At 42.5% G+C, this 26,573-nt stretch overlaps 1 protein-coding gene across 1 annotated transcript in view; it reads left to right on the plus strand.

The window, feature by feature from the left end:
• cadm3 (cell adhesion molecule 3) overlaps positions 1-22,880 on the plus strand; it is a 98,797-nt gene extending 75,917 nt beyond the window's left edge. The window contains exons 6-11 of the mRNA XM_073491799.1: positions 6,386-6,556; positions 7,223-7,313; positions 14,998-15,167; positions 16,480-16,491; positions 19,955-20,080; positions 22,734-22,880. Of these exons, the coding sequence (XP_073347900.1) occupies positions 6,386-6,556; positions 7,223-7,313; positions 14,998-15,167; positions 16,480-16,491; positions 19,955-20,080; positions 22,734-22,852 (689 nt within the window). The 3' untranslated portion in view covers positions 22,853-22,880. The remainder of the gene's footprint in view (positions 1-6,385; positions 6,557-7,222; positions 7,314-14,997; positions 15,168-16,479; positions 16,492-19,954; positions 20,081-22,733) is intronic.
• The last annotated feature ends 3,693 nt before the right edge of the window (positions 22,881-26,573 follow it).

A 26,573-nucleotide genomic window follows, 5' to 3' on the forward strand; every position in this document is an offset into this window, starting at 1 on the left:
GGTGGTTACTGTATAGTTGTGACATGACAACCTGACAGTCCTGACGGCTTGTTTGAAGGCACAGTAACTGAATACAGGCTGTGTGCATTTCTCTGTGGATTGAGTGTTTTGATACTTTGACAGTATTTATACAGCACCTAGACCTGCTTTATATTTTAAAAAAGTCTATACTCTCTCTCAAATGGGTTAAGATAGTCTAAACAGCCTTTTTTTTCTGTCATGTCTCACAAGATATCACACAGTTGAATCTGCATCAAAAACCATTTCCTCCTCCTGTTAGCAGATTCATTTCCTTGATTATAAAAACAACATTTTACATCTTATTATCAGAATAAATGATTTTGGTTCCATCTACTAATCGATTAATTACTAATTGTTTCAGCTCTAATCCAGGACCTTCGGTCACAAGCACACTTCTCCAGCCTTCGAGGCCCAAAACAAGCTGGCCGCAGTAATTGCTGCATCCAGTTGTTTGATTCTCTTAATATGATTATTTTATGGCGGATTGTACGCTTGAGGGTTGAAGCATCAGCAGCAACCGGCACCTCATCTGCATCGCATCACCACCTTGGGGGAAGTTAATCTCAAGGATGTGCCAATTGCCCACCTTTTTATTCGAGGAATAGGAGTTTTAATAAAAACGTACGGGCGTCCCATTAAATTTTTAGCAGGTGCTGGAGTATACGCAAGCTTAAATATTAAAGAGGGAGAATGCCTCAGATTCTTCCACTAATTTAATATTGATATTTATTTTTAATGATTTATGGGTCATTAAAACATAACTTTGATTATACGGTAAGTTTTTATAATGATTTGGTGTTTTGTGAATTATTGTAAACTTTTGAACTGTTACTGAATCATGTGATAATGCACTGATATCATCAGTTGATGCGCTAAATTGACCACGCAGGATGACTTAAGGACGTAGAAATATGAGAAGCAATGTCTTGCTGTCTCTTGTTAAATACTACAGTTTCTGAAGCAGGTTGACATACTAAATACTAACATCAAAACCCAACAGTATATTAAATAAATGGCAGTTTTCTAAAAGAGTCAAGCGTCTATCTATGCTTTTCTGCAAATATGTCTGGATATTCATTTAAGCTGCATTTCCCTTACATTTACACCTACTTAAATATCATTTTTCACACCTTATTTTTACCTTTACATCAGTTCTACATCATTTTTTCTGTTGCATGCTCTGTTCTACAGTCTAATTTTATATGTCGAGACTCAGCTTCTTGGGTGAACAACTTTCAACATTATGCACATAAATTAAAGCTCCACTTATTGATTTTGTTGGCCATGTGGGAGCAGCTGGAACAAACTGCAACCAGCGCTGACACATTATGAAGTTGATATTGAATGCGGTACAGTTTCAACCATTTGCTTATTTCCATATCCAGCAGATACGGAGCGGCATCATCGTTATCATTCATTTGTTGTCGTGCTTGTGAAATATCAAATTAAGTTGTCAGCATTTGCAGATAAGTATGTAACACTTTTAATAATGCACAGCAGCAGAAGGAAACAGACGTGTTTCAGCCTGAGGCTTTCCTCAGCGTTACTGAGACATTTGTGGTTGTGACCCCTAATAAACAGCTGCCAGGAACCTGCTGGTGATAAACCACCTGGTGATACAGATCAGCAAAACCACATCAACCAAAAACAAATACAAGTAAAGAAAATGGTACTATGAAAGTTTACGAAATAAGAAGAAATGATATATGTGAGTTATTCTTCTGGTGAATTTATGTCCACTATCTACTCTCTTTATGCTCTGTTTTAGTCTTTATTAACTCCTGAGGTAAATATCTGGCTCTTGAGCTGCTAAATGCTTCATTATGATCACCAGCTTTTCAGTGTGCCTGATGTTTGGTGTTGGAGAGTGGACAGTGGCTTTCTCAGAGCTGAAAACAGTGCCAGAGTGGTGAGAGTGAAACCAAAAACAATGAGCTTAAAGACACTAAAAACCTCCATAGAGCTACAGGGCACTGTGGAGTCAGGTCTCTGTTGCTTCATCGCTACAAACAGTCCTTTTTTACAAATTCCTGTAAGACCGTGTTAATGTAAATATGATTGTAATTGCTTTAACTACTGTTAATGGGTTGGTTACTCCAAATCACATCCCACTTACATTTAGTGGTACCTACTGTAGCCATGAGTGAGTACAAAAGGGGACTGTTAGGCCTTGGCGGAAGTATGGGCTCTACTGAGGGCCATTCTAGTTAAAAAAATCACTTTTTCAGTGCTGCAGGACCAAAAAAAACTAGACTATATTCACCACAGTTGTATTGGATAGAGGTAGAAATTTAGAGACAACTCAAAGCTTTCACAAAGAAAATGAAAACTACATACAAGCCTGATTTTTGTCATTAAGATCCCTGCATTATTCTCTGAATGAAAATGTTGAAAGTCTCTCAATGTTAAAGAAAGTCAGAAAAAAGTCTTTGATCTGTCCCTTTATCCAGATCAGGGGTCTATTCTGGCCGAGACCCATCCTCCATCCAAGTTCCCCGGAAATCCATTTAGTACTTTTTGTGTAATCCTGCTGGCAAACCAACCAACCAACAAGCAAACAAAGGGTGAAAACATAACCTCCTTGGCAAAGATAAAAAATTCAACTGCAACCACTGTTTCCAGAGACAACAACCTGGTTACTCTGGATAATCAACAAAACACACAGGCCATGTTGCCAGTTTTGGGTTGCATTGTGTGGGGTAAAATAGGCTTGTGCAGGAGGACAGGATCTAGTTTACAATAAGTACGCCTGGTTAAATACATTAAAATGACAGCGTATCAAAATATATTCATAAATTGTAGCTGAACGCATCCAGTCCCACAGCACATCTTTGATATGACATCATTTTATTCATTGTGCTGAGTGGAGATATGAGTTTCCATCATTACCACCCGCCGACACTTACCTTATAAACACACACGAGCTGTAGTGTTTTTACAAGTCTGTATTTTCATTGTAACAGAAACCTCATCATGTTTTTGTTCGTCCGTTTGGTTTTTTGATAGCATGGAATTGTGTGTCTCATTCTTCTTCTTCTTCTCTCTCTCTCCTCATCTTTCCGTGTGTGTGTGTGTGTGTGTGTGTGTGGGGAGGCACTTGAAGTTGCCACACTTTCAAGGCTTGTTGCAGTTAGAAAAAACCTATTATTCTGTAATTTGAGCTATCCCTTTATTTTCAAGGCAGTGGGCAGAATTGGAAAATAGTTGTGTAGTTGCATTGTATGATGTATCCTCCTCTCTGCGTTCTAGTGCACTGGGGAACACTTTAATTCAGATTTTATAGAACCAATCACATTTTAATTTCCAAGTAGCTTCCGGTTACAATTTAACTGCTGATATTATTCCAACGTGTATCCATCTCATTCATCTAAAATGCATGTGTGATGCTTTCACAACGCTTTCACAAACATTGGTGAAACAGTTGGAGACCTAACCTGTTGGGCCACAGACAAAAGTCAATAAAACAGCTTGAGTTTACCCAAAGTTAGTCTGAGATGTTGTTGGGTAGATATTAAAGATCCTAGCAAAGCAACTCAGTAGCACAGCAGAAACGTCAGATAGTTCGGACTGTTGTGTTTTGCCATATATCATTATAGGTTACAGTTATGGATAAAAATGACAACAGAAATGGTCAAGCTGGCAGATTTCTTGTGTCTTTGTAAAGCAAACCATCCGTCAGTTATCTACCCAGAAGAAAACATGATGAACCACAATACTATTGCCATTTTGTTAACATTAATTTTGGTTATTTATTATAGATAATATTTGGGGTTGAGGTTTGCACACAGGAAGCAGTTTTTATTAGAACTACTTTCTAACAGAGAAAAATGTCCAAAAATCACATATATACAGTAGGTTTAGACAGGATTGATAAAAAGAAAAAGAAAAGAGAAAATATATCACAATCTGGACAAAAAAACAAAAATTTGAAGAAGTTTGTAATCCAGTGCAACACAACCTGTTTCTGGTCTTCAGACTGATTCACTTGTTGCTCCGCTTGCAGCAGCTGACACGCAAATCTACCCTGATTACCCAATAATGAACTGAGGCAACGTGAATCATGAGTAAATGTGCATCACTGCTGTCTTGGGGAAAAAAACACTTAAACTGAATGCATCTTATCTTTTCCTTAATGAATGTGTTGAGTGGCTTCCGTGACCCCTTGGGCCTGAAGAACTTATTAAAACTCAACTGTATGATTTCAAAAATACTGTACACCGGAGTCAGTGAGTAAACAAAAAGGATTTCTTCACTCCCAGGTCTGGTTTTGGAGATCCATGGTCTTTAATAAAGGCGATATACTGTCTATATTTGTGTGTGCCTAGAGAGTGAGAGGATAGTGATGAGAAAGACTCCTCTGAGTGGCGGCGGCGGATTATTGAAATGCACCTGGAAAGTAAACTAATTTTCTCAGAGGGTCAGAGGACTGGTTATGGTAATAAAAAGAGAGATGTCATTAGATTCTGTGGTATTTGAAGAGTTCTCTGGAGGAGGAGGAGGAGGAGGTGGCGGAGGAGGAGGAGGAGGAGGAGAGGTCTGTAATATCTGTATGTTTGAGAGGGAGAAAGAGTGAGACGGTGTGTCTGCGAGTGTGTTTTCCAATCTGCTCCCCTGCCACTATCTCTGTCTCCTCTGTGTATATGTTATTCATGAGCTTGACCTACATGTGCCCATGCTTGTGTGTGCATGTGCGTCCATGTGTGTGTGTGTGTGTGTGTGTGTGTGTGTGTGTGTGATTCAGTTCATGCCAGAGAAAGTGATAAGGTTCCGGTCCACTTTCCAAGATTCACCAACCACTTTCACGGTCTGACCACCCAGTTTGATATTTTCTCTTACAATAGAGAGCGATCTCCGGATGACAGTCTCCACTGTGTTTATGCTTTTCGTACTTTGTCCTTCTCTAGTGGCTGCAGCTGCTGCTCAGACTCCCTCACACCTGCCCAGGTCTTCTTCATCTTCCTCAATTTATTCGGCACTGACTGCTGTGGATATTGGCCAAAATAAAAATAAAGGAAATAAAGCGAAAACAGCAGCAAAGGGAAAACTGTCTATATGAAAATCTGTGCATAATATTACTCAAAACGTAAACCATAAAAACAGACGTGTTTTATCACTCTAAACAACAGAATATGGCTGCAACAGCTTGACGTTAAGATGCTGTAGATTCTCTTTATTTGCAAAATAAAGCTCTGTTCTTGGGTGTAGCTGCCTCTCCGTCCTCAGTGATGGATTACATCATGTAAAATGCAAGCTGTCTCCTAAGCAACAGCGAGCAAGGGAGTCCAAAGAAAGCTGGACTTAGCACCATTAGATCTTTAGCCTCTCTCGTCCCTTTGGTGTCCTCCAGCATGAAACATCACAGAAAAGACCTGGTTAGTAAACATGAGCATGCTGCATTCAGCTGACTGATGATACATTACAGGGGCTGTAGGGAAGCGAAATGTGCACTTCCATCACATGTTTTCTCATGAACAAGGATGTTGTGGCAGCTGTGAGACTGTCTGGAGTTTTTAATTAGACCTTTTTCATGTGAATTCGGCCGCAGTCCCAGCATTTTGGAATATGGAACAAATTTAGTGCTGCAGCTCATGTTTTTTTTTTTTTCCCATCATTGATTCATCTGAAGATTAGCTTTTTGATTAATAGTTTAAAATGTCAGGAAATAGAGATGAATGCCCATCATAATTTCCAGCGCCAGAGATGATGTCTCCAAATTACATCACTTTTCCCCCCAGAAGATATTCAATGTACGATATAAAACCGAGAAATGCAGCAAATCGGCCAATTTCAAAAGCTGGAGCTGGCAAATGTTTGGCAGTTCAGCTTGATTAATGACTTAAAACAATCAATTATAAGAAATGTTGTTGATTAATACGCTAATTTGTTCATCATTTCAACAATTGTTTGGCAAAGTTAGAGAAACACACATCTCAGAGACTCATGTTTCTGTTGTCGCCCTGCAGGTTTTCATATTTGATTTGATAAAACATTTGTGAACATCACCCAATGAGTCAGCAGAAAAAAATGATCCTTTTAGTGAGAAAATGTGTGATATTGCTTTAGAAATTTGTGGAAAGGCATGGTTAGAGCAACAGTATATGTGGCATATAGTGATAGATAGCAGAACAAAACACCCAGGGGCACAAGGTAACTGCAGTGAAAAGTCATTTTTCATTTAATGGGAACAAATGGGGGTCATTGCAGTTGTGTACAGTTCTGCAACATGAAACCAACACATCCTAATTACAGTAAAGAACCTTTTTCTGTGCCTCCGCTTATGTTTGATTGTTATTTTTGTATCGGTACGCTACTAGACACCTTCCTCTTAACCGTCCCCTCCCCTTCTCGTCCCTCTCCACCTCAGGACGCGTAAACTCGGTCCAGCCGAATCCAGACGATCCCACATACAACGTGAGCAGCGAGCTCACCCTGGAGGTGAGCCGCGACGACGACAACGCCCTCATCACCTGCGCCGTCGACCATCGCTCTCTCGAGCCGGGGGACAAGAGGAGCGAGCAGTCTCTGCGGGTGTTGTGTGAGTCAACTGGGAAATGGGGGAGGAGGAGGAGACACAGAGGATGCTGGGGGGAAGAGAGGGAAGGGAGAGTAGAGGACGGACGGATGTGAGAGGGAAATGCAAAGTGAAAACTGCTTTGTCTTTTATTTCTGCCCTGCTCTTCTCCTTTATTAGGCAGTATAGGCACATTTTCCCCCCTTTGCAGTCTGGTCTCGGCTCCAATGATTCCACATTAGCTACCCTTAATAATGACCACACAGGAATTTAACCTTCCTCTGCCGGTGCACTTGCCCAGAGTCGAGTCACAGTGAATAAGAAGAGCAGGTTATCATCTAAAATGAAACTATAAATGGAGCCACGTCGGAGTCTGTGCCGGTGCTGCCACCCTGTGGGCGAGACGACGGTACTGCATCGCCGAGGGAAAGTGATGTCGTTGTGTAAGGAGGTTATGTCATTGTGGGAGGCAGAGAGATGGTGACGCCTACAGGATGCAGATGGGAGTAGATGGAGACAGGGATGAATGAGACTATCGGTGCTGTGTCCATGTCTGTATAGATATGAGTCCGGTGTTATGTAACTATACTCTTCTGTCTTTGTGTGTCTGTCTGTCTGTCTGTCTGTCTGTGTGTGTGTGTGTGTGTGTGTGTGTGTGTGTGTGTGTGTGTGTTTGTCTTCCACTCACAGACTCCCCGAAGGTGAGCATCCGGCCCGAGAGTGATCTGCCTAGAGAGGGGGAGAAGTTCCATCTTCAGTGTTTGGGCAACAGCAACCCCGAGTAAGACACACACGCACACACATCTCGCCATTACAGCATATCTGCCAGTGTGCATGCACGAACACACACACACACACACACACACGCACACACAGATTTTAGCATGCACATAATCACCTAGCGACTGATTTTTTTCCACATGAGCAATGTTTGTTTGTGTATTGACTTCAATGTCACAATACTAAGAGTGTTAAATACAACTTCAGGTCATTAAACAAACAGAACTCCTTTATGCAATATCATTTTGTGAGCACATAAGTAAACTAGAATGGCACTCAGTAGAGTGCATACCCCTGCCAAGGCCCAACAGTCCCCTTTTGTACTCACTCATAGATACCAGCCACCTTAATAGGACTGATTTCTTTCCCAAAGATCCATGCATTATTACCTGAGAAATTAATGAAAATATCAAAATATGCCCTATCTCACAATGTTAAAGGGCAACTCCACCAATTGTATACAATAAAGTATATTTACAGGTCTTGGAGTACTACTGCATAGGTGAAAACAAGTAGTATAAAGCCTTTTGTGGCTCCAGAGGAAGCTGCATGTAATCTGATAAATTGCCTCCAGTGATGCCACTCTGTCTAGTTGCATTGTGGGTAATGTACGTGAGAGATAGAGCAGTCCACTGGTCTGCGTTGCACTCCTATAACACTGTTGAAGTCATTATGGACTATTATCAAATACAGTAATAGTCCATAATTCCTTAAAAATCGATATAGTAGAACCAGAGATATTACCACACATTCTTCTTCCTTTTCAAAAGGATTTTTTGGAACATTACCCACAATGCAATGCAACATAGCCACTTACATGCAGCTTCTTCTGGAGCAGCAAAAGGCTGTAGATTTTCCATCATTTCCAGGCTGTCTAAAGCTTTCTTGTCCGTCCCAACAACTACTGAATTAAGAGGAGTCTTGTAAGCTGGAGGTCATGTGGCACAATCTGTATGCCAGAGCCACACCAGCAACCAGAGTTGGTCATGTGGCAAATGCAATTCTCAAATGAGCTTCCATAAAGGGTTTACTGTATTTTTACTGCAGATGGAGATGGAGCAACAAATCCTTATAGCTTAACTACACAACGTGTCTGTCAGTGCTAGGGCTTTGTATCAAACTTCAATACTTTTATAGCAACAAACAATCAGTCAAGTATCGAAAAATGCCTTGTCATTCGATACCCAATTTCAATACCTAAGGAGTTGATCTCATCAGTGTCAGTGAGCCAATAAGCATGCAGCATGCTTGTTGTGCCAAGATCTAATAGTGCTGGTGACTGGCTATCTTAAGGCATGCAGAAAAAAGACGAAGTTACACCTAAAGATGGGTTTCACCACGTGTATGTGTAATGTAATCTTTTGTTAAAATGGATTTCATATAATTGGTACAAAGTCGACATTTCAGTACAGGTATCAATATTCTTCAACTATACCCAGGCCTCGTCAGTGCCCTCTAAAACCATGTATATTTCCGACATGGTCTGGTTAAGTTTAGGCAACTAACTACATAACTGCTTGGTTGATGTTAGAGGAAGAAGGGTGACGGTTATCAGGAAAACAAGAAACAAGTATTTGAACATGTGACTGATGCTGCCATTTCTCTGGTGAAGACAGTTTCAGGTGAACACTTCAGGTTTTATGTGCTGTCTTTCTTACAGCGCTCGTAGCCTTTTTATCATCTCTTCTCGGCCAGGAGTGCAATAAAATCTTTGACCTTGAACTTGAACCAAACGCCAGTTATCCTCATGTGTAGTAAATCTGAGTACGAAACACATTAGAGTAGATTATCATTTATATCAAGCCGATGCTTCCTCTAACATGAGAACTTTGCTTGTTTTTCTCTCCTAATGGAAGCCCTGACTCTGATAAACAGAGCATGTCGGGGGCTGCCGTCCTTGCTCCAATCAAAGCTTTCACCACAGTCATGTAAAGGGTCTCAATCGACTTCAGAGGCACTTCAGATCAGCACATAAACAAGCACACACACATTAAAGCACACCCACATTTAGATGCTGAAAAGGTGTCACATTGCATGGCAGGTACACTATCACAAAACACAAGAGAATCAAAAAATGCACATGCCCACACACACCTACAGGCTACGAGCAGCGTCGCTGCCAATCTTCACACACAGTAACACACTTGTAAGCAATCACACATTAACATGTTTGAATTTGTGACACCTTCACGTGCAAGTGGTTAAACATGACACGTACATAAACACACTCAGGAGTGCAGTTAGCGAAAAACACCTGCTCGTACAAGCTTTCGCGTGTTCACTGATACAGTGTGTACACAATTATTCTGATACTCACACACAGAGAGAAACAAACTGCATCCCTCGTCTTAAATCCTGCCCACACAAATACACTCTTTCCCCGGCCTTACTGCATTATAGATGAACCTCCAGCCAACCAGCCCTATCGATCCACTCCCCTCCCCTCTTCCTCCCATCCCTGCCTCCCCTCCATCATCGGGTATCTCTCCGCCGCCGTGTCACTCATGGCTCGTTCGCTCCTCTCCGTCTTGTCACGACGCCTCGCTGCCCTCCTCCTCCTCTACCTTTCTCTGTCCTTTCCTATAACTCTCCTCTATCTCCTCTCACACCTTTTCCCCCTAAACTCCCCATCTCTCCTCCTCCTCCTCCTCCTCCTCCTCCTCCTCCTCCTCCTCCTCCTCCTCCTCCCTCCTCTCTCCTATCACCGCCCCCTCCCCCCGCTGTCAGCTCTTCTCAGGAGTGGCCAGGAATAGGACGAGCTGTTTAGTTTGATTGGCAGGTAGAACAGATAGTGGGCGGGGAAGGAGGAGGTGACTGTCATCGCCTGTACGTGCTTTTACAGGCAGCATGGGAGTCGATAAATTATAGACAGGAGAACAGCAAGGCGTGAACAGTGTGCTGCGGTCAGGGGTTCAATTCCCATGGGGACCACCTATGCTGGAGGTGTATTTATTTGTGACACAATTAGACTCCACGGATGAAAGCATTCGTTAAATGATGCATGTCCTATGTAAGAAATACAACATGTTCTATTCTACTAAATGGTTTTGTGTAGTGCACCCTGACAGTGCAAGGGTTCAAGGTCCAGCTCCCACTGGGATCACCCATTCTAAAAATGTACTTAACTCACAAAGACACGGAGAGCATTTAGATGAAAGTGTCCGCTGATTGGCAGAGACTGTATGTAAAAAAGCAACGAGGCGATGGGAAAAGAGAAAAGAGAAATTGTTAGATAGAGGGAAGAAAAAATTGACAAGGTAAGGAGAGTCTGAGAGGGAAGGAAAACAAACCGACAGGAGAGGGAGAGGTAGAGGGAAGCGGAGAAAAGCGTGGGCGGAGAGGAGACAGAAAGATTTGGTGACAAGCAACGAATGACTAAGACAGAGAGAGGGAGAGCAAACAAGAGAAAGCCTCTGTCTGTGTGTGTGTGTGTGTGTGTGTGTGTGTGTGTGTGTGTGTGTGTGTGTGTGTGCGCGAGAGATGGCCGTCGTGCTCAGTTGTGTGCACCGCTGCTTGTGGATGAGCTAGTGTCCAATCAAATCAGATACAGGTTGCCCCCGCAGCTGTCAGTCAAAACCCAATCACCACGACGACACCTTTCCTCCGACACACCCAGCCACTCAGCTCCCTCTCCTCCCCCCCGAGCTGCCCTCCCCAATCAAACTCACCGAACGTCACACTCAATTCCATGATACGCACTTTTCTCTCCGTGGTCACATCCTGTCAGGTTCAAAAGAATAACTTACCATATCAAATTCTATACTGTGTTTCCTTGACGCCCGGCGGCAAGAGCTTTCTAATAGAAGAGAAAGGAATTTGTGCTCTACATTCTATTATATTTGCCGTCTATTCGATCAGAGCTTCCCGGTAGTGCTTGCAATTGCATCACGTTTCTGTGTTTGAAGTCATTTAACCAAGTTAAACTGCCTTAGACTGTTCTCTTAACACATTTACAGATGAAAAGCCTTGCATAACTTTGACCTATTAAGTGCAAGCTTCCTTCTGTGTTCAAGGTTAAGACCATGGTTAGAAAACAGCAGGTGACGTGTAACAGGATTACAGTAATCTGTAACCTTAAGAAGGTCAAGGAAGGCCATATTCCACACTGTAGAATCCACAGTACATTCCTCTTATTGTTAAAGGTGCAATATGTGAGAATTTTAGTTGAACACTTTGAAGCTGCTTTAAATGATATACTTTTATTGAATTAGGAAGTAAATAGCTCTATATTCTAAATGTAATCACTGTAATAGAGTGTTTGTTCAGCAAACCGTGTCTCTTCTCCCCCTGCTCATGCAGTGAAAGAGAAAAGACATTTTCTGATATCCCTGCCCACTTTATCCTCGAGCTCGTTCATGCTTGTGAACGTGCAGAGAGACAGATCCTCCCGTTTGCTGCATCTGGTGGAGCGAGGGGATTTCTAACTGCAAAATGGACAGGAAGTTAGCTAAAATGACGATAACGCTAACCACCAAAGCTCCTGTGTTAGCAGTGTAAACTCCAACCCTCCGAGCCCTAAATCTGGACTGCTAGATGCACACCATCTTGAGCTAACTAGCTAATAACAGCTACAGTTAGCAGCAGTTAGCGGTTGTTCTGGTTATATGCTTCCCACAATTTGTGTCCAAAGCCAACTACAAAAACTTATCAGTCAGCCACATTATTGCACTCAGTGACCTCCTCCTTGTTATGATGGTCGTTCTGGTTTATTTTAAGTCCAGTCTACAGAGGCTGTCCTGCTGTCTTAAATACTCACAAGTGCATCAAATGTGCATGAATCCACAGCTCAAAATAGTCCCCAACAAATGCACTATTTACTCCTGTCTGAGTTCCTTTTGATAGTGTCCAGAGTTTTTAGGGGATTATTTAGCCTTTTTGTAACTTAAACTTTATATTTGTGACCCATTTCTTTTACACCTATAATGATTTGTCAACCTCTTAGGGGCAGTGCAATATGTTGTAAATAAAACATTTTATAACCTCGTAAAGTTCTTATGGCAAACAAGTTAGCAACCATGGCTCGCAGACACAGAGCAACATTAGCATTCATTTTGAGTCGTAACTGTGCTGTCTCTCCTTTTAGTGTTGTTCTGGTACCCACTAACTCCAGTGAAATATCCGACCCAATCGCCTGAATAAATGTTAGCTAAGTACGTTACTGCAAAACCACTGTCCGTGTCTTTATGCTCCAACTTCACGTTTGTTTAGGTTGAGTTTTCTGTATCTCTCTTGTCACAACGCTGTGCTTATGATCTGCTTAGGTTTACACACAAAAACAACTTGGTTAGGGTTAGGAAAGCATCATGGTTTGGCTTGACAAACCTGTTTTGGTCTCCACGATCACTGATGGAGATGCTCCGACTTCCTGTGAAAAAATAGCCGGTTTTGGTTGCGACTAAAACTAGGTGTCCTTGAATCCAATATTGGGACTTGAACTGCGGTTGGCCGTTTGGCAGCCTTGCTGGCTTGTAATAATAACACCTCCATCACCTCCACCTCCACCTCCTGATGTGAAAGGTGGCTAATAAGCATATAATGTGAACATGATACAGTGTGCCTAGTTTGTCAACATGTCAACCTTGGACGTATCTGTGGTTTGCAGAAACGTTAAGTGCTAATATTATATCCTTGTGACTGGGCTGGTAATATACCTGGCTGTTTAGCAGCTAAATGCTCCACTTTCTTCAGCAGTGAGCAGCCAGCTTTGTGTGTTTGCTGTTTGGTCCTGGGCAGAAGTGACAGTGGGTTCATCAGAGTTTTTAGCTGAAATCAGCTGCTTCTCATGTTTTGAAACTAGACTGAAGAGAGCTGACTGAATCAAAACAGTTAAGAGAGAACTGCAGAGTCAGGTGATTAGTCATTTCATCCATTATATAATAATATTGATTTTAACAACTTCAGATATGTCTATCTTGTGCAGGAACCAGTGGTGAGAAAAGTAGTGTACTGAAGTCAGAAAGTAATGAGAGTTAGCCGAATGTATCATTTGTCTTCTGGGGGATTTGTTAAAATGAAGAAAGTACATAAAATAACATCAGACTTATCCTTTAATAAGCTCCAACTGTAAAGATACAGATCAGACGACAGAGACATTTTGTAGAAATAAGTGTTGGATTACAAAGATTTTAGACATTAACATAATTTAGCAAATCTTATATTAATAATTTAACAAAAACACCCAAAGGCTAATTCTTTACCATGATAATGATTATAGATGTGAGAGGAAAACGCAGCACAAAAGTTCCCATAATTGCACTGAAGAATGTCTCGAAGCGTATCATGACTTTTGTGCAGTGTTTACTACTGCATGCATGCAAAGTGAAAAAGTCTCCTCTTAAGCAGAGCTCACAGCCCAGAACACAACACAGATTTTAGACATGCATGTTGAAAATCATTGGTGCGGTTCCGACCAATCAGCTCGCTGCACTTAAACTACCTGCTGTATAACAGAGATTGACTTTTGAGCGTCATGTTTAATAACACTACGCGAGTTACAGCCTGTAAATGTGAAGTTAATTGTTCAGTTAATTGCTTATTATCCTGCATTTGGAGGGGGTGTAGTACAACAGCTGATTACATTTTATTGCAGGTAACCAGACGATGTAGCCAAACATGGTCGGGGAAATGTTTTTTTAAAATGCTTTATGGTTGAATATTCATTTTTATTTGCCTCGGGGAAGCTGACAGAACAATGGAGCTCTTTTTTCTCTTGTTAGCTTCTATATTCCTAAAATGACACATATTCAAAACTGGTAAGTCTCCCATGTGTTTGCTCAGCAGCAGGTGTCAAGGGAGCAGCCGACGATGTTTCTCATTAGCTTTAACTCAGTTGGAGAATTTTGCCCTGCAGCAACAACAGATAGAGTTGGTTTAGGTTTTGCCTCTCAGAAGCATCCAGTTAGATTTAAAAAATATTGGTCTGAAGGAGCTCGGTCTAAGAGATGTATTGCTCCTGTCTTTAACTGTTACTGTACAGCCACAAATAGCCTCCCGGCCTTCATCATGAATTTACAGATTGCACCTTTAGGTGTCGCTGAGGCTTTTTTCACATTTCGACGAGCGATTAATCAGTCCAGCCCATTCAGGTCTGTCCCCGATTCAGACTCCCCGTCATTGTAATTACTGTACAGCGCTTAAGGACTTGCACATTTACATAATTGATTCTTTTATCAAGGCACGTCTTGCTATCTCTCTCATACACAATCTGTTATGCAGAATGGATTTTTTAACGCAGGCTGATTTGAAATGCTGATCTTTGTTCTGTTGTCTTCCTTCTCCCTCCATCTCTTTTAATCTCCTTTCTTCTTCAAGCTGCGACACTTTTCTTCTCTCCATCCTTTTACTTCATCACTCCCTTTTTTCCCCCACTTTAACTGTCTGCTACGACGACTCTCTCCTCAGTCCCTGCTCCACTTTGTTCTCACTTGCTCTCCTGCCCTGCTTTTACCTTTTCTTTTTCCATCCCCTTTCCTCTAACCTCTCTTCCAACCATTTCTCCTTCTTCCATCCCTTCCTCGCCCTTGATCATTTCATCGTTTCGCATTCTCCTGCATCTCTTGTGTCTCCTCCAACTCCTCTCATCACTTCGCCACTCTTTTGATTTTTAACTTTTAGTTACTCTGCTAATTATGTGCAGTTCAACTCAGGACTCTCATTTCTGTGTATCTGTCTCTCTCTTGTCTCAGGCCCACCTCTTACACATGGGAGAAGGAAGGAGGGCTCCCCCCGCTGGCCAAGGTCGACGGTGCTTTCTTGCGCTTCGAGAGGCTCAACAAGTCAGATAATGGCGTCTACCTCTGCCGGGCTGAGAACGACATCGGACAGGACCAGGGGGAGTACCCACTCCAGGTGCAAGGTAACGAGAAAAAGTGAAAAGAGGGAAGGTGACAGTCAGAAAGAGGGATGTTTGGTGGGGAAGATATAGAGAAAGAGTTGTCTTCTTCTTTTACGTTTCTTCATCACGTTTTTTTTTTATTTCTGTCGTTTGTTGTGGCTTTTGCTTGTACTTCCATCTTTTTTCTCTTCTGATTTTCTTTCGTTTCTTTCCTCCTGTTTTTGTTTGTTGTTTTTTTTTTCTCATCCAACCGCGCCACCATAACCGCCACCGCTTGCCATCCAACCGCTTTTGCTCGTTGTGGCGCTTCTCTCCCTTCAAATTTTTTGTGTCCCGTTCGTTGAATCCATGGCCATTTTTGCGCTTTGCTTGCTCATTCCCACTCCTCCTCCTCCGCCTCATCTTCTTCCTCCTCCACCGCCTCATCTTCCTCCTCCTCCTCCCAAGATGCCATGGACCCAGACTCCCTGGACACCACCACCCCCTCTCTTGACTCTTCAACCAATCCATCTTTCCCTTCCTCCTCCTTCTCCTCCTCCTCCTCCACCCTCCCATCCTCCTCTCCTCCTGACGGCTTCTCTGGCTCCGGCTCTGATGCCACTGACCTCATCTCCACCTCCGCCTCCTCCTCCTCCTCCGAATCTGAATCTTCCCCTCCTCCCGCCTCCTCCACGACTGGCGTTGCAACCACCATCCCCGAATTCTCCACCACCACCCTCTCCAACGCCCTATTCCCCGACCTGCCACTCCCTACTGATTCCTCAAGCATTGCTCCTTCCACCGCCATCCCTTCCTCCTCCCCCTCCTCCTCCTCCTCCACCTTCTCCCCTGCCCCCACCCTTACTCCCTCAGTTTCCGTCCGGCTGAACGGAGTGTACACTTTCACAGGTAAAACCATCTGAGTTACACACTTGCACTCACACTTGCAAACAAACGAGATGCGAGAAGCTTAGTAATGGAGTGGAAAAACAAACACCATTCAAGTTACGACTTTGCTGTTTCTTTTCCTTCAACACACAAACTGTGCTTGCACTGGGGAGTCAGTCATAGACACTGGGAGTTTGTTCTGCATGCAAACACATGCAATCACAAACACATACTCTGAAGCTGACAGGAAGAGCAGACTTAAAGAAACACAGAAATGAAGGAAAAAGTGGCATTCGTGTGGCCTTGTCACAGCTGTTTGATGTTTTTTCTTTTCTTGTTTGTCCCCTGAATCCCCCCCAATGCACACTCCCACAATCATCCATCCATCCATCCATCCACTCATCCGTCCATCCATCCATCTAAACATCCAACAATCCATCTACTCATCCACTTGATGATGCTGCAGACAACATCGCAGGTATAACTTTTCCACCAGTCACCTGTCGTTCTGACTTTCTGTCGTTCTAACTTTTCGTCTGTCTGTCAGTCTGTAGGTCCGTCTGACTGTCTGTAGGTGTGTCTGTGTCGGTCTGTCTGTCACAAAGAAAAAAAACCAGTGCGGGGACGCTTCAAAGTACATTTTAAAGCAGAGGGATGAATATTTCATACTCCAGCCCACGTAGTACTTTGTTGTTGCCCATACAGGCACAGACAGGTTCAAAACAAAGGCTCACGCACACGCACACACGCATTCTTGAACACACATTCACCTCAGCAGCATTCACACCATCTATCTCACAAAGACACACACACACAAGCGTGACCTCTTAAGTGGTACAAGTCATTTACACAGTGTTCCACTTCCTCTTTGTGTGCCTTCTCTGTGTCTATATGTGTGTATGTGTGTGTTTTTCTGCGTGTGTGTGTGAGAGAGAGAGGGTGCTGGGAGGGAGTGGGGGGTGGGGGGGTCAGGCTTCGAGGTGTTCTTGGGTCTTGTCTGCTTTCCTTTGATGCTGACAGCAGGATTTATGGGCTCATTCTCAGTCTCGCCTCGTCAGCATGCCCCTCTCACCTCCACGCCGGCCAGCCGGGGTGTGTGTTCAACTTTCCGTGTGTGCGTGTGTGTGTGTCATTCTGACTGGTGCTCAGAGTCTCCACCACCACCACCACCCGTCTCCCCCTCTTCTCCTTGTTCTCTGTCTATGCCTGGCCTCTGGTTGGCTGTTGTCATGCCCTTTCACTTCTCTAACTGGCTGAAATGTGACTTTTTCCTCTAAAATTGCCCGTTCCACCCATCATTTGATGCCCTAGCTGGTTGTTACGTGTTCCTCTCTTCCTTCTTCAGTTTAAGTTTTGTCTACGTTTCTTGTCGATGGCTGTGCTGTGCCTTTACCTCTCACCCCTGTTCTCTGATTGGGTGTGTACGCTAGCTCTTTCTCCCTCTGACCGGTTCAATCCTTGCCCTTCATTTTGGTTTTTACCCTTCAAACACTCACCAAGTGCAACACCCTTTTCCTTTTTATCCCTCCATTATCTGTTTTTTAGTCTTAATACGCTTTTCAGTATGAGAAGTGCTGCTTTTGACCTGTGCCTATCTGAGTGACTTTCAAACTGACACCCAGCGTTTGATCTGGTCTGAAAAAGTCAGGCGAAATAAATGATGTAGCAAATTATTTCAGCGTAGATTGCTTTCTTCTCTGTGGGGCAAGTAGCTAAAAGTGCCTGAAGCGAAGCGAACTGACGGGGGGGGGGGAGATATCTAATATCTGCTGTTGGGTGAAAAACTTCAATCTCCCATCTTTTCAGAGATGAGGAAAAGAAGTCTTATTTCCAGATTGAAAAACACGTGTATTTTTCCACAATGAAAGCACACTTGTCATATACTAACTATAAAAATGATACAAGTATATTTCTACCAGTATAAAAACATGTTGACATTACATTTGCAGATGCTTCTTCAAAGTAAAAAGTTAGTTTTTTAAAAGTGAATTTGTAACTAGTATAAAGACGATCACAGCTATCAAGAGAAAGAGAGAAACCCCCTCTTATTTTCTTATTATTGATTGTATTTTATTCTACTTCTTTAAAATGTACTATATACTCAATCTGCATTTTAATCATATGTATACTTTTGAAAGCGTATCGGCATCTGCATGAGTTTAAAGTTAAGCTAAAGTGCTATTTCTAAAAGCACATTTTTTATTTGTGTATTTTATGTGCTTTTACAGTATATTCGTATCAACTCATTCCTCATTTAAAACTGTGTTTTAATACCTGTATTGCCTTAAAATTTTACTTAACATAAAACTTTTTGAAAGTAAGTCAACAATATGTCTGCATCAAGCTGACAGGCTAACCTCAAGTTGCCACATGTGAACTGTGTCAGGTTATATATTTTGTGTTTGTGTGCATGTTCCTTGAAATATTTTATATCAGGTCGTATATTGTTATTAAGTATTAAGTAAGTATTCCTTTGTAATCTTCCTACAGTTAGTTCATCAAGTATACATTAGTGGATAATATGATATTTTGCAAGCAAAGACTAGCTAACGTATACAATTGAAATATTTTAGTACTTACAATCTATGAACAGCCTTTACTGTAATATACTTAGTACAACTTAAGACTCAATACACCACAAACTAAATATTCTTATCTTCAGTACAGAAAAGTAAACTAAAATGCTGTCAGGGAATGTACTCTGTACTTTGAGCGTAATAAATTAAATATATTTTTAACTCCCCAAATTAATGCCTAAAATATGGTACAATAAATGTTAAATATGTTTAAATATATCTTACTGTACATGCTTTTTATATTCTTAATTAAACAACAAAAGTATATTGATTTTTAAATAAATAATAATTGTATTAAAGTAAATATATGTATATGAATTATTCTTTCAGAAAATTGACTTGATTACTTGGCTGGATTACACTTGCAGGTGCATTTAAATTTGTACTTAAGCAACATTATGTAGAAATTGGCATTTTGTGCGATTTGGCGCCCCCCACAGTTTCTGAGTGTAACACCACTCATAAATCTGTAACAATCAGTCAGACGTAATGTAGGTGCTAACTACAAACAAAACTCATTACATCATAACAATGTTACGTGATGAAAACTTGTATGCTGAAGTAAACATGTGAGATGGGGGGCAGATTGGCTGAGACAGAGACACCATTCACCCTGTTACAAGACTGTTCCATCAAAATGATTCTGAAACTATAAGGCAAAAAAGTTACATAATGTTGCTTAAATCAAAGTATGAAATTGAATTCAACAAGATTGCGAGTTTTCAAATTTTTCTCACAGAAAAGAATAAAATCCTTCAGTTTAAGTGACAATATGGAAATAAGCAGTGCTGAAGGGGCAAGGTTTTCACCTGACATCAGCTCCCACAAGGTTCTTACAAGTGATCGGGACTTGGTTGATAAACTGCACAAAACCCTGTTGCATGTTAGTCACGAACAATTTTTAATGGAGGGGTGACGCGGTGGCCCCATTTCTTTCGCCTGGCTTTTTTCATATCCTTGTCTTTGTCTTCTGAAGGTTTGCTGCTGTGCCTGGGTATTATATATTGACAAGTCCTCTCCGCTCCTCTGTTCTTTTCTTTTCATTCTGCCTTCTCTCTGTCACTCTCCTCATTATTCTCTCTCTCTCTCTCCCTCTTTCTTTCTCTATTTCTGCTGCCTTTCATCATCCGTCTCCCGTTTCCACCAATATTCATCCACCACCTCCTCCTCCCCCCTCTCTGCTCTCAATCTCTGTCTGTCTTTCCCTCTCTCCTCTTTTCTCTCACTCTGTCATTTTCTGTCGCTTGTTCTTCTTTCTTTCTTTCTCATCCATTCTCTCTTTCCCTCTCTCTTATTATGACTCCTACTTCCTTATCTCCTCTGCTCTCTCCTCTCCTCTCCCCCTCCCCCAACCCTCTTCTCAAGACCCCACAGCCATGTCGACCTCCTCGGGGGTGGACCACGCTGTGATCGGAGGGGTGGTGGCTGTTATCGTCTTCATCCTGCTCTGTCTCCTTATCGTCCTCGGCAGATACCTCATCAGACACAAAGGTCAACCGCTCACACGCTCACCCACGCGAACACACACGGACACGCTCATGCATGCATGATGAGCGTACAGCGAGATAGGCTTGCATAAATATGGATACATGCGTACCAGGACAGGATCTCACACGTACAGCACAAACATGCATATGCTTACAAATGCATAGAAACACAGAAATGCACTTGTATACCTAAATATGGATTCTAAGCATAAGCCTCAGCTATATGACTGTCAAAGCAGAATCAGAAAATTAATGAATGACAAGAAGCGAATGTTTATTCATTGCTTTTTAATACATTTTGGCTCGCACAACTTCCTGTGAGATTAGATTTCCTGACGTCAGCGATGTTTCAGCAGCATATTTTCAATTATATGGTCAAATATGGGATTTAAAGTGAGCGTGGTAGAAGTGTATTAGCTTCCAGGCCTGATGTTAGTTATTTACTCTGTTGCTCATGTGCTCTGCGAGTGGGAGACAACAAAACAGTGTCACTTTTTCTTTCTTTACACTCTTATTCAGGTGTCAAAACAACTTTTTGGCACATAGAACAAAGCAAATCCAGGTGACACTGAAAGGGTACTAAAGACGTTTCAGCACCCAGGTGGTGCAGTTGATAAACACTTGCCCACCACCACAGCACGCCAGATTCAATCTCCAGCTCCGGTGCCTCCAGCTGGTTTCAGGATATTGAACACAGTTGCCTGGTAGCCAGTGTTCACAGATGCCAGGTCTGTGAGGGATCATGTCCGTGTGGCTGCGTTAGTGACTCCCTCTGCTTGGTTAAAGCACCTGTGCAGAGTGGAGAGCGATCTGGGGGTGTTAGTGTGTGAAGCTCCTCGCTGTCTGGGGACTGCATGTGTACGAGTCAACGGGCCAAAGAGTGTAGTACATGAGAACTCGCTGCCATCATGTGAGAGTAAATGCAGAAATTCTCACTACTGAAGCACAAGAGCAACAGATGAAACAACTTACAAGATGTGCACCTGAAATTTAATGACAAGAAAGCTGCACTTTGGAAGGTTTTACCAAAGTTTGAATCGCTGGTAATTTCCTGAGCTTTTCAACGTCTGACCAAGTATGGAAAATCAATCAGGTCCTAAGAGGTGGTTTGTTCAAAGATGTTCTCTGGCATCAGGTTCCCTCCTTAATCTTTTTCTGGCTGATCACAAGCATTTGGTCAATGACTTCGACCCCCTCCAAGTCGACTGTGTCGCCATTTTTTTCCGTTGCTCTTTCAGCCTCTTGTCCCGAGGCCTTGCTGTTAAACGATGTAGTGTCGCTCACAGCTGTGGCATAATCCCGTGCTGTACACAACCACCTGTTATCACATGACTGAAGCTCCATACCTGCATCTTGTAATAACAACTGGGTCAGGTCCGTGACAACTAATTTGAAGGATAGGCTCACCCGAAAATAAAATGTCAGTCATTATCTTCTCACCCTCGAAGTTTTGAAGAAAACAAAACATTTCCGGAGCTTTGCAGCAAAACAGCGTTGCAGCATTCTCGTAAACAACTGCAGTAGATGGGGCTTAAATGTAAAAACACAACATAAAACCAACATGATATGGCTCTATACAGCTCATCCGGTGTAATCCAAGTCCCAGTAAACCCCAGGATCACAAAATGATTTGAAAATACGTTATTTACACCCTGATGTGCGGTCGAGCTCATACACCCACTTCAGACATGGTGTGGGCTTAAACATTTTGCTAATTTTTGTTTGAACTAATCCTTTAACTATCTTCAGTGATAAAGACCGTCACACGCAGCTGTAAACTCCAGAAAAAAAGACTGTAAATTTTGTAAACAGAGATTATTGAGATTATTTTGTATTTCAGAGGTCAAGATCGCACTTTCACGCTCACTTTAAACGTAAGATTTCAAAGTACGACCAGGATGAGTCGAACTGTCAAAATAAAGTTGAGTTTCAGGGTTGCTTTTTGATCATAGCAAGAGAATTAACTGTGGAATAAAATCTTACAAGACACAAGGTTTTAACTTCAGTGACTAAGGATGGAGCCTTGTAGTTATTGATTTGATTTGGAGGTGAAAACATGTCGAGACACCTCGGTAAACAGATACATTTGGTTTTAAAAGAAAAAGCTTTCTAGATGTCTAGGTTGCATATTGAGCAGTTTTTTAAATCATATTATACTTTATTTTTCACCGGGCGGCAGGTCCTAACTATACATTGAAACAAAGTCATTGAAATAAAGTATGAGAACTTTCTCTTTGCAATGAAAATTTAGCCCAGTTTTTCCTCAGTGTCTTTGGAACCGCAGAGCAAATAATGTTCACGCAGAGAAGTCAAGTGCAAAGTGACTTAAAGAAACATCATAAAACCTCTACAAAGAAAATCCCGTATGGTGCCAATAAAAACCTCTTTTATCATCTCTTCTCAGAACTTTGTGTCTCCTTGCGTCCCCACAACCTTAAGAAAACTTTACTGCACTGTAAAAAAAAAAAAAAAAAAAGAAAAAAAGCAGCAAAAGCACCTGAAGTGATAATCTAGACATCATATTGGAACATCTTGCCACTCTGTTCTTCTGGCCTTTAGCCATTTTACAGTTCCAGTGTTTGGCTTTTACTGCCTCAGCAATCTTATTTCTCCTCTCCCTCTCTCCCTCTCTTTCTATTCTCTCTCTCCGTCCACAGGAACGTATCTGACCCACGAGGCCAAGGGCTCGGACGACGCCCCCGATGCCGACACGGCCATCATCAACGCAGAGGGAGGCCACTCCGGAGCAGAGGACAAGAAGGAGTACTTCATCTAGACAGAGGACGGAGCGGTGGAGGAAAGGAGCCGGATGAAGAGGAGGAGGAGGAGGAGGAGGAAGAGTAGAGGAGAGGGGAGGAGCGAAGGGGAAAAAAACCTCCATTTGTTTTCACGACGCTTCAGTTCTTCACTCAGTTGGAGGGATGATGGGAGGGGAAGGGAGGGAAAGAACTGTGGGCAGGATAAAGCGATGAGTTGCAACTGGTACTACCCTCTTTGCATTGATACAGGGAAGTGAGATTTTGCACTGACATACGGACGAACTGAAGTCACACACTCAGACACACACACACATAAACACACACACACACACAGGAGTCAGTTTTGGGGGAAAACTCTTCTCACACGGACTCGAACGCTCGTAGACGCTCAGATTAACAAACACGAGCCTCCTACTAACCAATATGACACATTAACACATTTTATACACATGAAGCATCATGTTTCTAACTGTCAGCCTGCCTCGAAAAAGCTAAATTGTAAGTCACATTCCGGCATCCCGAGCTGATACTTCACCTCTCACACCACGCCGACCCGTCCCCTCAACATTTAAACCCAACCAGCTCTGTCTCTTCACGTTCCGTGTCATCATTCTCTCCATCTAACAAGGCAGTATCCCTCTGTAAACGTCCTAGTGGCGGAGAAATCCATCCAAAGCAAATTATGACTGACAAACATAATCTCCCTCTCTCACTGTTTAATCTTTTTATGCCATCAAACCTCTTTCCCGCGTCCACGCAAAGCCCCTGGTACGAGCCGTCGACTTTCCCACAGCGCAGCACCACACAACATGCAACACTCATGCAAAAATAGCATTCCCGCCTTGCGCTACCAAGCCGAGGGGCTCCAGTATACATATATAAATATATATATATATAGAATTATATAGCATTCTTTTTACTTGACAGAAAATGTTTGGTGTGCTGTAAATACACACTCTCTCTCTCTCTCTCTCTCTCTCTGTCCTCTCTCTACCTTCTCTCTCTCCTTCCTCTCTCTCCTGTATCTCATACAGTCTGTTACTGCATTACAGTAACTTATATACTCTAAAAAAAATTTAAAAAAATACGCCTGCCTGTTTTTATTACATGCGTGGAAATGCAGAGTCAAAACTATCAATACCTGGGGAAAAAAATATAAAAACAACGACGATGACGTTGCGACGATAACTAACCTTAACTGCAAATATTTGTATGAGGAACGTTTTCCTTCTCTTTTTTTTCTTTTACTTGTTTTCTTTTTTGTTTTTTCGGGACTTATGAGAGATTTTCTCTCCTCAGTGTCTCAGTGTGTTACCGTCAGTGTTAACAGTTTACAGTGTCTGTCGGTTCCTTAGTCCAGGAGTCCATAAATCCAATTTCCGACTTGTATTCTGATTTTGACGCCATTCGTATATTTGCTTTTTCTCTGCCGCCATTTCCCCCCGCTTTGTCTCCCGAACACTAAACTGTAGCAAAACCTCGGTCGAACGCAGCTTCGAAAGGTATCAAAGTGTTTGTTGGAGTTTTTCCTAGAGTGTCACTGCCCGGCGCATGTGGGACACTTTGGTCCTCCTTCCGCTCGGCCCCCGCTGATCTCAGCGCTCGCCACGGCCATTTTCCCGTCTTGGCGAGGCCGCCTGGCGCCAAATTCATTGAGCGGTGATATCATGACTTCCTCTAAGAAGCTGGCACGGTCGCTGCTTCAGGGAGGTGAAAATGCTTGCTTGTTTTTCACTACGGGGCCAAACAGGACTGCCTACATGCATTATGACAAACTTCCCGGCAAAAAAAAAAAAGAAAACCTTTTATGTTATTGTTTCTTTTTCTGTGTGTGTGTTGTTGCGAGCAGGAACCATTCGTCAGCTTTGCAAAAGGTTCCCATAAATGAACGGTGTTTTATTAAGGTTCGGAGTTCGCCTTGGCACTGGCAAGCTTCACTTGGCCCGGTCGTGGAAATTGATTGCAATCTAACTAAGAGGCTCTGCGCTCCAGACTGCACACGTGCCAAGGTTTGGCTTGGCGGGCAGGGAGCCGAGCCGGAGTCTGGGCCGCGCTAACACTGAAGAAAGTCATTTAGGAACTTAAATGTCCTCTTTTTTTTTCTCCCCCTCAGCTCCGCTCGTCCATTTCTTTTCATTCTTTAATCAATCATCCAGTCTGCGTCCTGATCCACCTTCACCCAGTCTCTCCTCTCCTCATCACTCGTCTCCCCCCTCCATCTCTGATCGATGTCCGATGTCTCCTTGCTGGTCTCTCTTTCATTCCGGAGTCCATGTAAACGTACAGTAGAAGTAGCGCCTCTAGGTTTGCTGGCGTGCGCTGATGGCTCTCTGCAGCACTTTTATTTTCGAGAGTGTTTTTGGAGAAGAATCCATTTGCTGTTGTCAGTCTACCCGTAGACAGTTATGTCTGTGATAGTTTTTGTACACCCCTTTTTTGGGAACGTTCAGGGATTGTGCTTTTCGTACCTTTCCCCGCATTGTCGTTAACTGCTACCTAGCTAGCTGCTTCGAACGCAAGTGGCCCGGCTAGTGTTTCTATAAGCTAGCTATACCACAAAGGGTAACGTGACCTGAAGCAGGGTCAGCTGTTTTATTTTATTTTTTCCTTCCTAGAGAGCTCTGTTGGAATTTGGGGGGGCTGAGTTATAACACTGTAGTAAACTTGGCTTAAACAGTGATTTTTGAAATCTGTCGGACTAGACAACTTTAAACACACCCGAGATGAACATTTTGAAGAACTCAGAACGCTGTTTATCCCACGTTTGCTCCTCAACACTCTCCAGCTTCAGTATTCATGTCTGCAGACCAGAGGATACGCTGTCTCACAGAGTTTATTGTCCACTTTGAAGAGTAACCTTTGATTTGTATTTAACCCCTGTGGAGTTCTGCTCTGTGGAATGGAGAAATGAATACCTGCCTCATACTCAACAAAGTGTAGTGTCTTTTAAAAACTAATGGACCTGTATTTGCCTGTAATTTATCGTCCTGTCCTTCGTCTTAGTTAATGTGCTAGCATGTAGCTTGCATGTGAAACGGTTGGAAATGTAGATAGTGCTGGAGATGACGAGTGCCGACAAGCTTCTCTCCTGAGACAAGATTGGCGGTCTGTCCGACTGACCTCCCTGCTGTTCTCTGATCTGCAAACATAGGCCGTGTCCCACTTTAAAGCCGCCTGTGCCTCCTCGACACCGCAGCCCTCGGAATAACACCGAGAGCTGCTGAAGTACGACTCATTCTGCTTCTTCCAGCCACCGCTTCATTAAAACGATGTCGGGGTACGATGGCGTTAAATTGGGACATGCAGTCAGTCTAATTCATATTTCATTGCATCAGTGCAGTAATGACTAGCTGTCACCAGATGCCAGCAAACAGCAGCTTTTCTTTACCCCCCCTTCAGTCAGACCGAGCTGTCCTGCCCAACCACTCGACTCTCACCAACTCCTCTCCAGGCAGTCGCACACTAGCTGCCAGTCATCTATTTTCATTTTTGTAGTATAAACAAATTGATTTTTAAATTATGTTTTGTAAAAGGTGTGCATAATCTTAAATGTTTTACTTTCAGTTCAATCGATAATCATTTCCTTTTTTTTTTTTTTTGATTAGATTTTCCAAAACTTGAAGGTTAGAAATTTTTGTTTTCTTGCATATTTTATTGTTTCAACAACCATTTTTATATAAGTTCATGTATATAGTGTTGCCTTTACTGGATACTCTTACAAGCGCACCCATACACACT

This window comes from Pagrus major, chromosome 21 (assembly GCF_040436345.1).
Source record: "Pagrus major chromosome 21, Pma_NU_1.0".
Taxonomy (NCBI): Eukaryota; Metazoa; Chordata; class Actinopteri; order Spariformes; family Sparidae; genus Pagrus; species Pagrus major.